Here is a 12,676-nt window from a genome sequence, read left to right as displayed (position 1 = left end):
TAACAAAATTGAAGGTAATAAGAGAGCTGAATAATGCATAATAATGTTAGATTACCTACAGGGTTAGGGAGAAATTTCACAGAATTCTTTTAGTGGTGATTTACTTGTATCAAGAGATTAAATAAACTGAGAAGAGTCCATTACCAGGTCAAATTGTACATGATTTAGGGAAACAGGCATAATGGGTCAAATGGCCCTTTTGCATTACATGCATTCTTATATCCTTATGTTCTTCCCTGTCTCTGTTCAAAAAGAAATGACAAATGTACTAGTACAATAGTATTAAATTGATAGAAAATTGAATAACTATTAATGACCTATATAATGGGAAACCTTTTTCAATGTATTCAACAGGAAGCTATGGAAAAAATGGGAAAAATTGGAAAGGTAATTCATCCAGACCTGGAGCAAAAAAGGTACTTAATCTTAAAATTTTCTTAACTTGATTTATTTTTCCATTTTATTAACCTTGATGATCTATTCCCCAACAGAGAGGACAGGCAGGCGATCTGATTACCAGACTTTTGCCAATGCCAGTCTCGTACTATCCTCTAGAAGGACCATTAGAGAGGAATGGGCTGGCTCCTCTATTGATTTACTTGTTCTTTGCCAAATGGTACCTCCTCAAATCTCTAAGCAGGGATCAGCAACTATTGGGTGAGGGGTTTGGCCTCTGTGATTCTTCCATAATATGGAGCATTAATGTACCAAGGCACTGCGCCACCTGGGTATTACATTCATAATATTTCATATTGTTACAATACAGGCTACTTTCCAGTAGACTTGTACTCCACCACAATCTGTAACCTCATGGCCCGGCATATTCCTCACTCTATCATTACCAACAAGCCAGGGGATCAACCCTGGTTCAATGAGGAGTGTAGAAGAGCATGCCAGGAGCAGCACCAGGCGTACCTAAAAATGAGGTGCCAACCTGGTGAAGCTACAACTCAGGACTACATGCACGCTAAACAGCGGAAGCAACGTACTATAGACAGAGCTAAGCGATTCCACAACCAACAGATCAGATCCAAGCTCTGCAATCCTGCCACATCCAGTTGTGAATGGTGGTGGACAATTAAACAACTAACAGGAGGAGGAGGCTCTGTAAACATCCCCATCCTCAATGATGGAGGAGTCCAGCACGTGAATGCAAAAGACAAGGCTGAAGCAAACCATCTTCAGCCAGAAGTGCCAAGTGGATGATCCATCTCGGCCTCCTCCCGATATCCCCACCATCACAGAAGCCAGTTTTCAGCCAATTCGATTCGCTCCATGTGATAGCAAGAAACAGCTGAGTGCACTGGATACAGCAAAGGCTATGGGCCCCGACAACATCCCAGCTGTAGTACTGAAGATTTGTGCTCCAGAACTAGCTGCGCCTCTAGCCAAGCTGTTCCAGTACAGCTACAACACTGGCATCGAGGCGACAATGTGGAATATTGCCCAGGTATGTCCTGTTGACAAAAAGCAGGACAAATCCAATCCGGCCAATTACCGCCCCATCAGTCTACTCTCAATCATCAGCAAAATGATGGAAGGTGTCGTCGACAGTGCTATCAAGCGGCACTTACCAATAACCTGCTCACCAATGCTCAGTTTGGGTTCGGCCAGGACCACTCGGCTCCAGACCTCATTACAGCCTTGGTCCAAACATGGACAAAAGAGCTGAATTCCAGAGGTGAGATGAGAGTGACTGCCCTTGACATCAAGGCAGCATTTGACCGAGTGTGGCACCAAGGAGCCCTAGTAAAATTGAAGTCGATGGGAATCAGGGGGAAAACTCTCCAGTGGCTGGAGTCATACAAAGGAAGATGGTAATGGTTGTTGGAGGCCAATCATCTCAGCCCCAGGACATTGCTGCAGGAGTTCCTCAGGGCAGTGTCCCAGACCCAATAATCTTCAGCTGCTTCATCAATGATCTTCCCTCCCATCATAAGGTCAGAAATGGGGATGTTCCCTGATGATTGCACAGTGTTCAGTTCCATTCGCAACCCCTCAGATAATGAATCAGTCCGTGCCCACATGCAGCAAGACCTGAACAACATCCAGGCTTGGGCTGATAAGTGGCAAGTAACATTTGCGCCAGACAAGTGCCAGGCAATGACCATCTCCAACAAGAGAGAGTCTAACCACCTCCCCTTGACATTGAACGGCATTACCATCGCCGAATCCCCCACCATCAACATCCTGGGGATCACCATTGACCAGAAACTTAACTGGACCAGCCACATAAACACTGTGGCTACAAGAGCAGGTCAGAGGCTGGGTATTCTGCGGCGAGTGACTCACCTCCTGACTCCCCAAAGCCTTTCCACCATCTACAAGGCATAAGTCAGGAGTGTGATGGAATACTCTCCACTTGCCTGGATGAGTGCAGCTCCAACAACACTCAAGAAGCTCGACACCATCCAGGACAAAGCATCCCGCTTGATTGGCACCCCATCCAGCACCCTAAACTTTCACTCCCTTCACCACCGGCGCACTGTGGCTGCAGTGTGTACCATCCACCAGGACCTCCACCACCTAGAAGGACAAGGCAGCAGGCACATGGGAACAACACCACCTGCACGTTCCTCTTCAAGTCACACACCATCCCGACTTGGAAAATTCACCGTTCCTTCATCGTCGCTGGGTCAAAATCCTGGAACTCCATACCTAACAGCAGTGTGGGAGAACCTTCACCACACGGACTGCAGCAGTTCAAGAAGGTGGCTCACCACCACCTTCTCAAGGGCAATTAGGGATGGGCAATAAATGCTGGCCTCACCAGCGATGCCCACATCCCATGAACGAATAAAAAAAAAGACTTGATTCATGTTCACCATAAATGTTAGTTTCTGCCGGCAAGCCCACACTTCCTATGAACCAAAACCCGATTGTATGAGTGGATTATTGAGGATAACATTGAGCCAAGTGGAGCAAGTGTCAGTGGGGGAGCATTTAGTGAGCAACGATCACAGTATCATAAGGTTTAGAATAGCTATGGAAAAGGACATGGACCACTCTGAAGTAAAAATGCTCAATTGGAGGAGGGTCAATTTCAGTGGGATGAGAACAGATCTGGCCCGGGTAAATTGGAATCAAAGATTGGCAGGCAAAACTGTAATTGAACAGTGGGCGGCCTTTAAAGAGGAGATGGTTCGGGTACAGTCTGGGCACTTTGGATGACCAAATAGATAGTGAGTAAGATGAAACGGAAAAAAGGGGCGTATGGCAGATATCAGGTTGGTAACACAAGTGCGAACCAGACAGAATATAGAAAGTTCAGAGGGGAAGTGAGAAAGGAAATAAGAGGGGCAAAGAGAGAGTATGAGAATAGACTGGCGGCCAACATAAAAGGGAATCCAAAAGTCTTCTATACGCATGTAAACAGTAAATGGGTAGTAAGAGGAGGGACGGGGCCGATTAGGGACCATAAAGGAGATCTACTCATGGAGGCAGAGGGGATGGCCGAGCTATTAAATGAGTACATTGCATCTGTCTTTACCAAGGAAGAAGATGCTGCCAGAGTCTCAGTAAAGGAAAATATAATTGAGATACTGAGTGGGCTAAAAAATGATAAAGAAGAGGTATTTGGAACACTACCTGTACTTAAAGTAGATAAGTCACCCGGTCTGGATGGGATGCATCCTAGGTTGCTCAGGGAAGTAAGGGTGGAAATTGTGGAGGTACTGGTCATAATCTTCCAAACATCCGTAGATACGGGGGTGGTGCCAGAGGGCTGGAGAATTGCAAATGTTACACACTTGTTCAATAAAGAGTGTAAGGATAAACACAGCAACTATAGGCCAGTCAGTTTAACCTCAGTGATGAGGAAACTTTTAGAAACAATAATCCGGGGCAGAATTAACAGTAACTTGGTCGAGTGTGGATTGATTAGGGAAAGTCAGCACGGATTTGTTAAAGCCAAATCGTGTTTAACGAACCTGATAGTTTTTTGATGAGGTAACAGAGAGGGTAGATGAGGGCAATGCAGTTGATGTGGTTTATATGGACTTTCAAAAGGCATTTGATAAAGTGCTGCATGGTAGGCTTACTATCGAGATTGCGGCCCATGGTAGTAGCAACATGGATACAGAATTGGTTAAGGGACAGGTAACAGAGAGTAGTGGTGAACTGTTGTTTTTCAGACTGAAAGGAGGTGTTCAGTGGTGTTCCCCGGGGGTCAGTGGTGGGACCACTGATTTTCTTGATATATATTAATGACTTGGACTTCGGTGTACAGGGCACAATTTCAAAATTTGCAGATGACACAAAATTTGGAAGTTTAGTGAACAGTGAGGAGGATACTGATAGACATCAAGAGGGTATAGACAGGCTGGTGGGCGGACACGCAGCAGATGAAATTTAATGCAGAAAAATGCGAAGTGATACATTTCAGTGGGAAGAACGAGGAAAGGCAATATAAACTAGAGGGCACAATTCTAAAAGGGGCACAGGAACAGAGAGATCTGGAGGTATATGTGCACAAATCGTTGAAGGTGGCAGGGCAGGTTGAGAAAGCGGTTAAAAAAGCACACGGGATCCGATATAAATAGAGGCATAGAGTACAAAAGAATGGAAGTCACGACGAACCGTTAGGAAACACTGGTTCGGCCGCAACTAGAGCATTGTGTCCAGTGAGTGGTTAGGATCTGGAGTGCACTGCCCGAGGGGATGTTGGAGGCAGATTCAATCATGACCTTCAGAAGGGAACTGGATAAGTACTTGAAAGGAAAAAATTTGCAGGGCTGCGAGGATAGGATGGGGGAATGGGACTAGCTGGATTGCTCTTGCATAGAGCTGGTGCGGACTCGATGGGCTGAATGGCCTCCTTCCTTGCTGTAACCTTTCTATGATTCTAACATGCCAGAGGCCAAACAATAAATCCTTATACTGTTGGGCTATAAACCAGAAGCAGTACAGGGTACACCATATATTCTGGATTTCTCCTACAAATATAAAAAATACCATGGGGACAATTTTAAACCTAGCCGCCCACCAGATTTTCTATGCTTCCCTCCTCCTCTGCTTTTCTGCTGTAACCGTTCACACATCATCTGGACACATCTTTTGTTTCTCTAATTTCTCTCATTATCACCTCCTTTTGCCTTACACCATCATCACTTCTGCCATTTAAGCATCTCCTGCATTCCACCCAATCTCAGACCTTTTTTCCTTTTCCTGTCCCCTTTTCCCTCATCTCTAATATCTTCTCGTTCTGAAAAAAGGTAATCGACCTGAAATGTTAACCCCGTGGTTTATCTCTCTGATACTGTCTGATCTGCTGACTCTTTCCAGCATTTTTCTGTGATAATGTTTGTCGTTCCCAGTACTCTGGAATCTGATCTGATTACATTGCAGATGGATTTCAGAGAAACGGCAGTTTATGAGCAGCTGTTTACAAGTTATGATTGTGATTGTAATTTTCTGGCCGTAGACATTCCCTGTTGCCAGGAAAAGATCCATAAGCCCAGCAATGCAAAAACTGCACTGCTGGCTTTTACTGGCTGGATTAGCACTCAGCTCAGGTCAGAACAAATGGTAACCTTAAGTGACTCGTGCCAGCAGAGTCACTCACTTATGTTTGTTGCCAGTGGTGCTTCAGATGACGTAGGGGAAACCATTTCTTGAAATTGTACTTTGTGTCCCTAGAGGCACCAGCATCACCTTATTTACATCACAGTACTGCCACTAAAGTTGGAGGTACTGTTGGGGAGAAAGAGGAGGAATGGGTGTGTTGTGCTTCCCTGTGACACAGGTTATTTGTCATACTGTATGGTCAGGAAAGTGTTGCGGAGATTGTGAATTATTCAAGCATTATGAAGTTCCATGGAGTGGTGGGGGGGGAGCACATGAAATTCATGAATATCTATCCGTAATGAGAGCATTTCTGATGTGTTTGACGCCTGCCATGCGGTGCCCGTCAGGCTTTTCCTTTTGCTCTGTATGCTCCTGCTAGTATTCTGGACCCTCTTTCCTTCCCAAGGGTATCTTTGTTGCCCTCCAATTGTATCCATCTTTCAATGGCATAACTGTGGATCATCCAGAGGTGGCCCTAAAGAGAAGGACATCTTGCCCAGGGTGCAATAATCTCCTTTAAGTGTGAGACTAAACAGCTTCCACCCCAAAGGTAGTTCTGGCATCCTCAAGCAGAACCTCTAGGAGAGCTGAACCAAGTAAATCCTCACCTTTATAAATGTTTTTTTGCTTCTGTGTTTTCTGTTTCCCTACATTACAACAGTGACTGCACTTCAAAAGTATTTTATTGGCTGTGAAGTGCTTTGGTACACCCAGAGATTATGAAATTCACTACAGTCCCCATCACTTAAAATGTCCACATTTAAAACGGGCAGTCGCTTACATCGGGCAAAAATCGATAACCATTATCCATTTGCATTAATGTCAATTTCAAAGTTGCCGGTTATAGCGTCTTAAGTGCTCCATTTATTTCGGGCAGAAACAGCTGTGCTTACTCATTAGTACGCACCTCATTAAGGTTTCTCTTTCATTAAATCCACCTCAGTATCAGTCCTTTCTTCTAGTTTGGCATACTTTGCAGTGTTGCACATGTTGCACTCTGATCTTCTTGCCCAATTCACATTCCCATACATTTTACACTGCCAGTCATTGGCACTGAAAAGTCCACGGCTTTTTTCTGCAAGAGTCTTTCCAATTTCCGTTCCTCCAGCCTTCATTAGCTTTGCTTCACGTGTTCTTTCCACATCTGTTACCATTTATTCATCTTGCAAAGTTGACATTTCCACATTTTTTATCCGGACATATCCAGTCACAGTTGCTGACGCGAAAGCTTTTTGCCGACATCTTTTCCGCTTCCATTGAAGTGGCTGAAAACTGGGGAGCTGCAGGCAGCTCGTTACAGGGAGAGGGAGAAAAACTAACTTTCTTCAGGTATTATACCGGCCATCGCGTATAGCCGGCAAATCGGGTTCGTACAAACGTGCCCGCTATAAGTGGTGGAGACTGTATATAAATGCAAGGTCATTCTTCTCTAGTTCTTCTGCATCACTATTTGGCCCCACATTTGCCTTGACGACTAGGTGCAAGAACTCTTCCCCCTCCCTTGGGAAATCCCTGGAACTTTGCGTGCAGCGCAAAGTGATTGGATTTGTGATATCAAGGGTCTCCACCCTATTTTCCTCTGCCTTGCACCTCGGAAATAAGCATACTTCCCTGATACGAAGCAGAGGAAAATCAGTCCCTATACCAGCATATCAAGTAAGGGAGTAAGCCTTTCATCTGATCAGTCACCAGAAATCGGAAGAACTTCAGCCTTGTTTCAAACTCCATCTTTTACAATCTAATAAGTATCAAACCCAACACTTCTAATCCCTTTGAAGTAGAGATTATCAGACATATTTCATTGTGCTCCAGGCATATACACAATTCACAATGAAGAACAGTTGTCCTAAATACAATGCTGAATATCCTGGCAGATTGGAGACTCCACATATTGGTGTCATTCTTACGAACATATACAAATGCACAAATCTTTTCATTTGCATAATGGTACATTGTTGTTAGTTAAATCAGGGAAAGAAACCAGTTTAATCTTTTAAGGAAGTTCAACTAGCAATTCAAAGTTCGTTACACTGTTCCTAAAATTTCTCACATTCCAAGCACCACAGCTGTAAACAGTAAATTGCACAATCAGTAACAGAGGAAAGTGTCTGCTGTGTAATAAAAAGGAAGCGATTTCAAACCTTTGATCTAATCTCAGGATTCACATGATGGCTAGAAACCGATTGAGTTTTGTTCCTACAGTGAACCCTTCCATTAGATTGCAACCTACAGCGAACCCCTTTATTAGATTGCTGTCTAGAATTCACTTCCTGCCTGCTGGCTATTTATTCTTCATGAAATGACTCTTACGTATCCTTCATGCTTGCTATAAATAAATAGCTGCATTTATAGTTTTAGTTATATGTTCTTTATGCTTGTTTTACAAAAAGACATTTCTGCCAGTAGTTTTTTTTCTTTTCCCGAAGCATTTGAGTGAAAGTTACACAGCCACCGAACTCTGTACAAAAACTACTGGGACAAGGCAGTTTTTCTTCTACCATTGAAACATAACACAGGAAACATCTGGGGCCCAAACTTTTGCAGGCACGTATGTTGTGCATCATTCCCATGTGTCTGCTCATCTATACTGCACAGGGGAAATCTCAGGGGAAACTGGCTTTAGCCTAAAGACCTATAAAGTTGGTCTGGGATTGTTGTTTTGTTACTGTAAATGTGTCCAAGCTGCAAACGCAGAGGAACATTTCTGTACTGAAGTATTATTTAAATCACGTACAAAGTCTTCCAAACAAAGCAAATCTGACCAAAACATCTAGATTAGATTGATGGAGGTTTTGTATTATTATTAAAATGTTTTAGAACTTTTTTTTTCTTATAGGTTTTATGACAACAAATACAAAGTCTTCCTGAAGCTTGTTGAGCACCAGAGGGAATACAGAGCTATTATGCAAAACATCTGACTGCCACAGCACAATGGAGGAAATGGCTGGAATTCACTCAAAATGCTTTACTACTTTCCAAGTGAAATAATTATTTGGTAGTAAAATTGCAATTACTTCATTACTACCTTTGTACGGTATGAAAACTTTGTATTATGTAAAACATAAATTCTAGATGATTAAGTCCTAAGTGTGTCTCCCCCCAAAAAAACATTTAAGCTTAAAACAATTAAAACATGTAAGCAGTTTCACTTTTGCGTTAATGCTAAACTTGTGCCTTGTAAATCAGACGTTAATGCCCAGGGAGTCTTACTGTGACGTCGGGTCAGGCCCTGACTCCAGATTCAAGCTACATATACAATATAACTGCAGTGTCAGTTTTGCTTTGCACTGATGCTACCATTATAATATAAATGTATGCAAAAATGTGCTTTTAATTACTGTTAGTCATGGATTAATTACTCGGGACCAGTGTGTTTACAAGGTGCTTGAGTGTCTTACAATAGACCAATTCTAAGGTTCTTAAAATGAAAGTGGGCCTCACATTGGCGTTGTCATGGGCGCTTCCCGACCCACACATACCACACTCACAGACTCATTTCAAATTGGAACTAAAGTTGTAAGCCTATCCTACAATATTCTAATTAAGAGAAAACTACAGCAACACAAACATGTATACACAATTGTTGGTACCCAGCCGCTAGACTATCATTTACTGGACCTATTTCATTTTGCATGACAGAGTAAATGCTTGAAGTGGTACATGTTACAAGAATAATTGTACAAACTTCTACCTGACAGGAGAGATTTGAAACCTAAGTTCCTTCTCCACCTGTTTGTTGGCTCTTTCACATTACAATGCTGCTGCTACAAGCAGCTCCAACTCGGTGAATGTGCTGTAACATAAATGAGGTACCATCGGTGCCTCTGGCAATAGACTTAGACTTAGGCTTCTGCAGGCCATGCACAGGTTAAGTGTTCGATCCACCATTACAGGCCACTAGTGCAGTTTTTGCATCGCTGCCTTATAAAGACCAAGTGAACTTCCCAACATCAGGGAAGATCTGCAGGCAGAAATTCAAAGGCATTTTGCAAACTGCAAATGTTATGTATTGTGCAGTTCTTTCTCCGTTGTTGCCTGTGTTATGAAAGCCTCCGTGCAATGTAAATGGGGCAGACTCCAGAGTCCCAGGAACTCCAGCACATTATAAAATTGTTTCCAGTAGAAGCATATACCACTTCAAGGATACTAAGAACGTTTTCCAAATTCTTATAATTGGCATCCATGACCAAAAAGAATTCTTTGTTTTGTATGGTCTCACCTGCTTTTGCCTTTGTCAGTGTTGTATTATTATCGATTCCTGTTACAATGCTGCTTCTTTGAATTTTTTCTCTTCATTTTACCCTTGGAAAATATTTAAATAAAACTAAAAGATTTTGAACCATGCATTTTCCAAGGAATCACTGATTGCTGGGTTCTGCTACTATTGTCAGCGCTGAATGGCATCCTGCCAGGTGTGAAGAAGCAGAATGGTAACTGCAGAGATGGGGGAAATCAATGGGCGTGAATTTCTGCAGCAGTTCTCCCGGTAGACCAGCGTAATTTTGGCGGAAGTGCTACAGAAATCCTGGAGAAACAGCCTAAACACTGTTCACACCATTTCTCTGGGGTTTCCGTGGTTTACCACCAGAGTTATCACAAATGAGCGAGAGAACCCCTACAGAAATTGACCCCTAATCTTTTTAACTTTACCAGATGGAAAGCGTATTATACATTGAAAGTGCTTTTTCTTTTATTTACTTTCTCCTTTCAGTGATTATTTTAATCCGATTATACATTTTATTTTGTTTGAAGTTCAAATTGCATCCAAAGTCCCTTTCTGTATAGCCCTGTGCACAACTTATATTTCTATGATATATCAAAATACACTAAATACCAATTACCCTATTGATCTGAAGTTAATAGTGTTAATAACTTTGTTGAATTTTGAGCCAAAGATGTGGGACCTGATATTCGGAGGGCAGCGGGTTCGCAGCGGGAGGTCGACTGGGCGCGTGGGTAACGCGCGCAGTGAAATCGGGGTGCTCCGCACGGAATCGCAGGCTAATTGGATCCATTTACCTGTGCTTCCAGGTTTCGCGCTGGAAAGCTGCGCAGCGGGCGGACTGCGCATGCACAGCATAGGCCATCAGCTGGAGGAGCCCTATTTAAAGGGGCAGTCCTCCACTGACTGATGCTGCAGGAAATAGGAAAAATTACAGCATGGAGCAGCCCAGGGGGAAGGCTGCTCCCAGGTTTAATGATGCCTCACTCCAAGTATTATTGGATGGGATGAGGAGGAGGACAGAGATCTTCCCCCCGGCGGGCGGGAGGAAGCGGCCTGCCTCTGCCACCAGGAAGGCCTGGCTCGAGGTGGCAGAGGAGGTCACCAGCACCACCAACATATCGCCCACCTGCATACAGTGCAGGAGGCGCTGCTATCACCTGAGTATGTCAGCCGAAGTGAGTACACTTACTCATTCCCCTACACCCCGTCTGCCACATCACCGCCCCCACCCCACATCTCTGCACTGCCAACACTACTCTGTCACATCACTCCTCACACCCACTCAATGCTCATCCTCATCTTACCTGCACTTGCTCACCTGGCCAGTACTCATCCCACCACTACCACTCAACCCAATCCTCATACAATCTCATGGCTCTATCTCATACTCACCCCTCCCATGCATCTCTTTCACGGTCAGCCTCACTCAACCTGCCACTACCTGTGCTGCAGCCACAGGACATGCATCACATATGTGCAGTAGGAAGCGTAAGGCAAACGTGTCGTGAGCATGAAGGGGATGCACAAGGGTGTTTGAGGGTTTGTCGTGGTGTTTACCTATATTTAATTTCTGATCAACTCACATAACATATTATATTGTCACCACTACTGCCACGTCTTTGCAAATCCAGTCTGGTTTGTGCAATAATGCCCTTTCCTGAGGATCACTATGAAGACCCACAACTGATGCCACCCATTGTGTCACTGCAGAGTGGGTGTAGGTGTATTTGCAGGGCTCTTTTGTGCAGACGACTGAGAGACGTCGGCGATGTCCCTGGTGGCACCCTGGAAGGATGCGGAGGAGAAGTTGTTGAGGGCAGTGGTGACTTTGACAGCAACAGGTCAGAAGATGGTGCTCGGGCCAGCCGGAAGCAGCTTGGCATGAAGGAGGCTACAGATTTCCACGACTACCTGTCGAGTAACTCTGAGCCTCCATGTGCACTGCTGCTCAGAGAGGTCCAGGAAGCTGAGCCTCGGTCTGTAGACCCTGTGGTGAGGGTAGTGCCTTCCGCGACGCATCTCTCTCTGCGGTTGCCCTCCCTCCTGCTGTGCAGGTAGATGTGTCACAGCACTGTGTTGTGGAGCTCCACGTGTCAGAGGTGGATGGCGTGGCCGGCGAGGCTGGTGATGCTGTTCGTCCTCCGAGGAGGTCATGACTACAGCTACGGCGGCCCCCATCTGGAAGATGTACATCTGAGAGGCTCCGCAAGGTAGGCAAATGTGTCTGGACACCGGAGTAAGTGTGCAAGTTTGTGAATTTTATTGTTAGGAGGAGGGTGGTGGAGGCCAAACTTTGTCCAAAGTGACAGAGTGGCCTCCTGCAATGAATGAGGGTCTCCCCCCACCACCTGTCAAATAGACCTTTGCAGCTGCCACAGGCTGATGGCTGCAACACGTCCATTTGAACTGGGAGTGTCTCCCCCAGTACGGGAAACAGTCCCAGTTGTTTGCAAAATCCCACCCCTCCTAAAATGTTATGTTAATCAGGTTTCTAAAGGACCTGAAATACCTTAATGAGTACTTTAAGTGGCACCAGCCGGCGGGAGTCCCACATGCGGGGGCTGCACACGCATCTAAGCGCGTCACTGGGGAACCCGAAAGTGGGCGGGTTGGAGCCGGGCTCCAGACCCGCCCCGGGAATCCCCGATTTTCGCAGCCCCCCTGCCGCGAACGCACCCGCTCTGGGGTGCGAAAATCGAGCTCGTGGTCTTGACGCGAAAGCCCCAAAATGTATTACTTCACATTTCTCTATATTGAACTGTATTTACCACCTATCAGCCCATCCTGCCAGCCTATCTATGTCCTGCAGTCTTTCAGAATCCTTGTCACAATTTGCCACACCCCATCATCATCAAATTTCAAAATTGTTCCCTCAATTTAGTGTAT

At 44.8% G+C, this 12,676-nt stretch overlaps 1 protein-coding gene across 1 annotated transcript in view; it reads left to right on the top strand.

Moving 5' to 3' along the window:
* fggy (FGGY carbohydrate kinase domain containing) overlaps positions 1–9,909 on the top strand; it is a 274,702-nt gene extending 264,793 nt beyond the window's left edge. The window contains exons 15-16 of the mRNA XM_067990291.1: positions 355–416; positions 8,402–9,909. Coding sequence (XP_067846392.1) covers positions 355–416; positions 8,402–8,483 — 144 coding nt within the window. The 3' untranslated portion in view covers positions 8,484–9,909. The remainder of the gene's footprint in view (positions 1–354; positions 417–8,401) is intronic.
* Positions 9,910–12,676: the final 2,767 nt, after the last annotated feature.

Source organism: Heptranchias perlo, chromosome 9 (assembly GCF_035084215.1).
Source record: "Heptranchias perlo isolate sHepPer1 chromosome 9, sHepPer1.hap1, whole genome shotgun sequence".
Classification (NCBI taxonomy): Eukaryota; Metazoa; Chordata; class Chondrichthyes; order Hexanchiformes; family Hexanchidae; genus Heptranchias; species Heptranchias perlo.
Note: the sequence above shows the minus strand (reverse complement) of the source record. Positions and strands in the feature narration are given on the sequence as shown.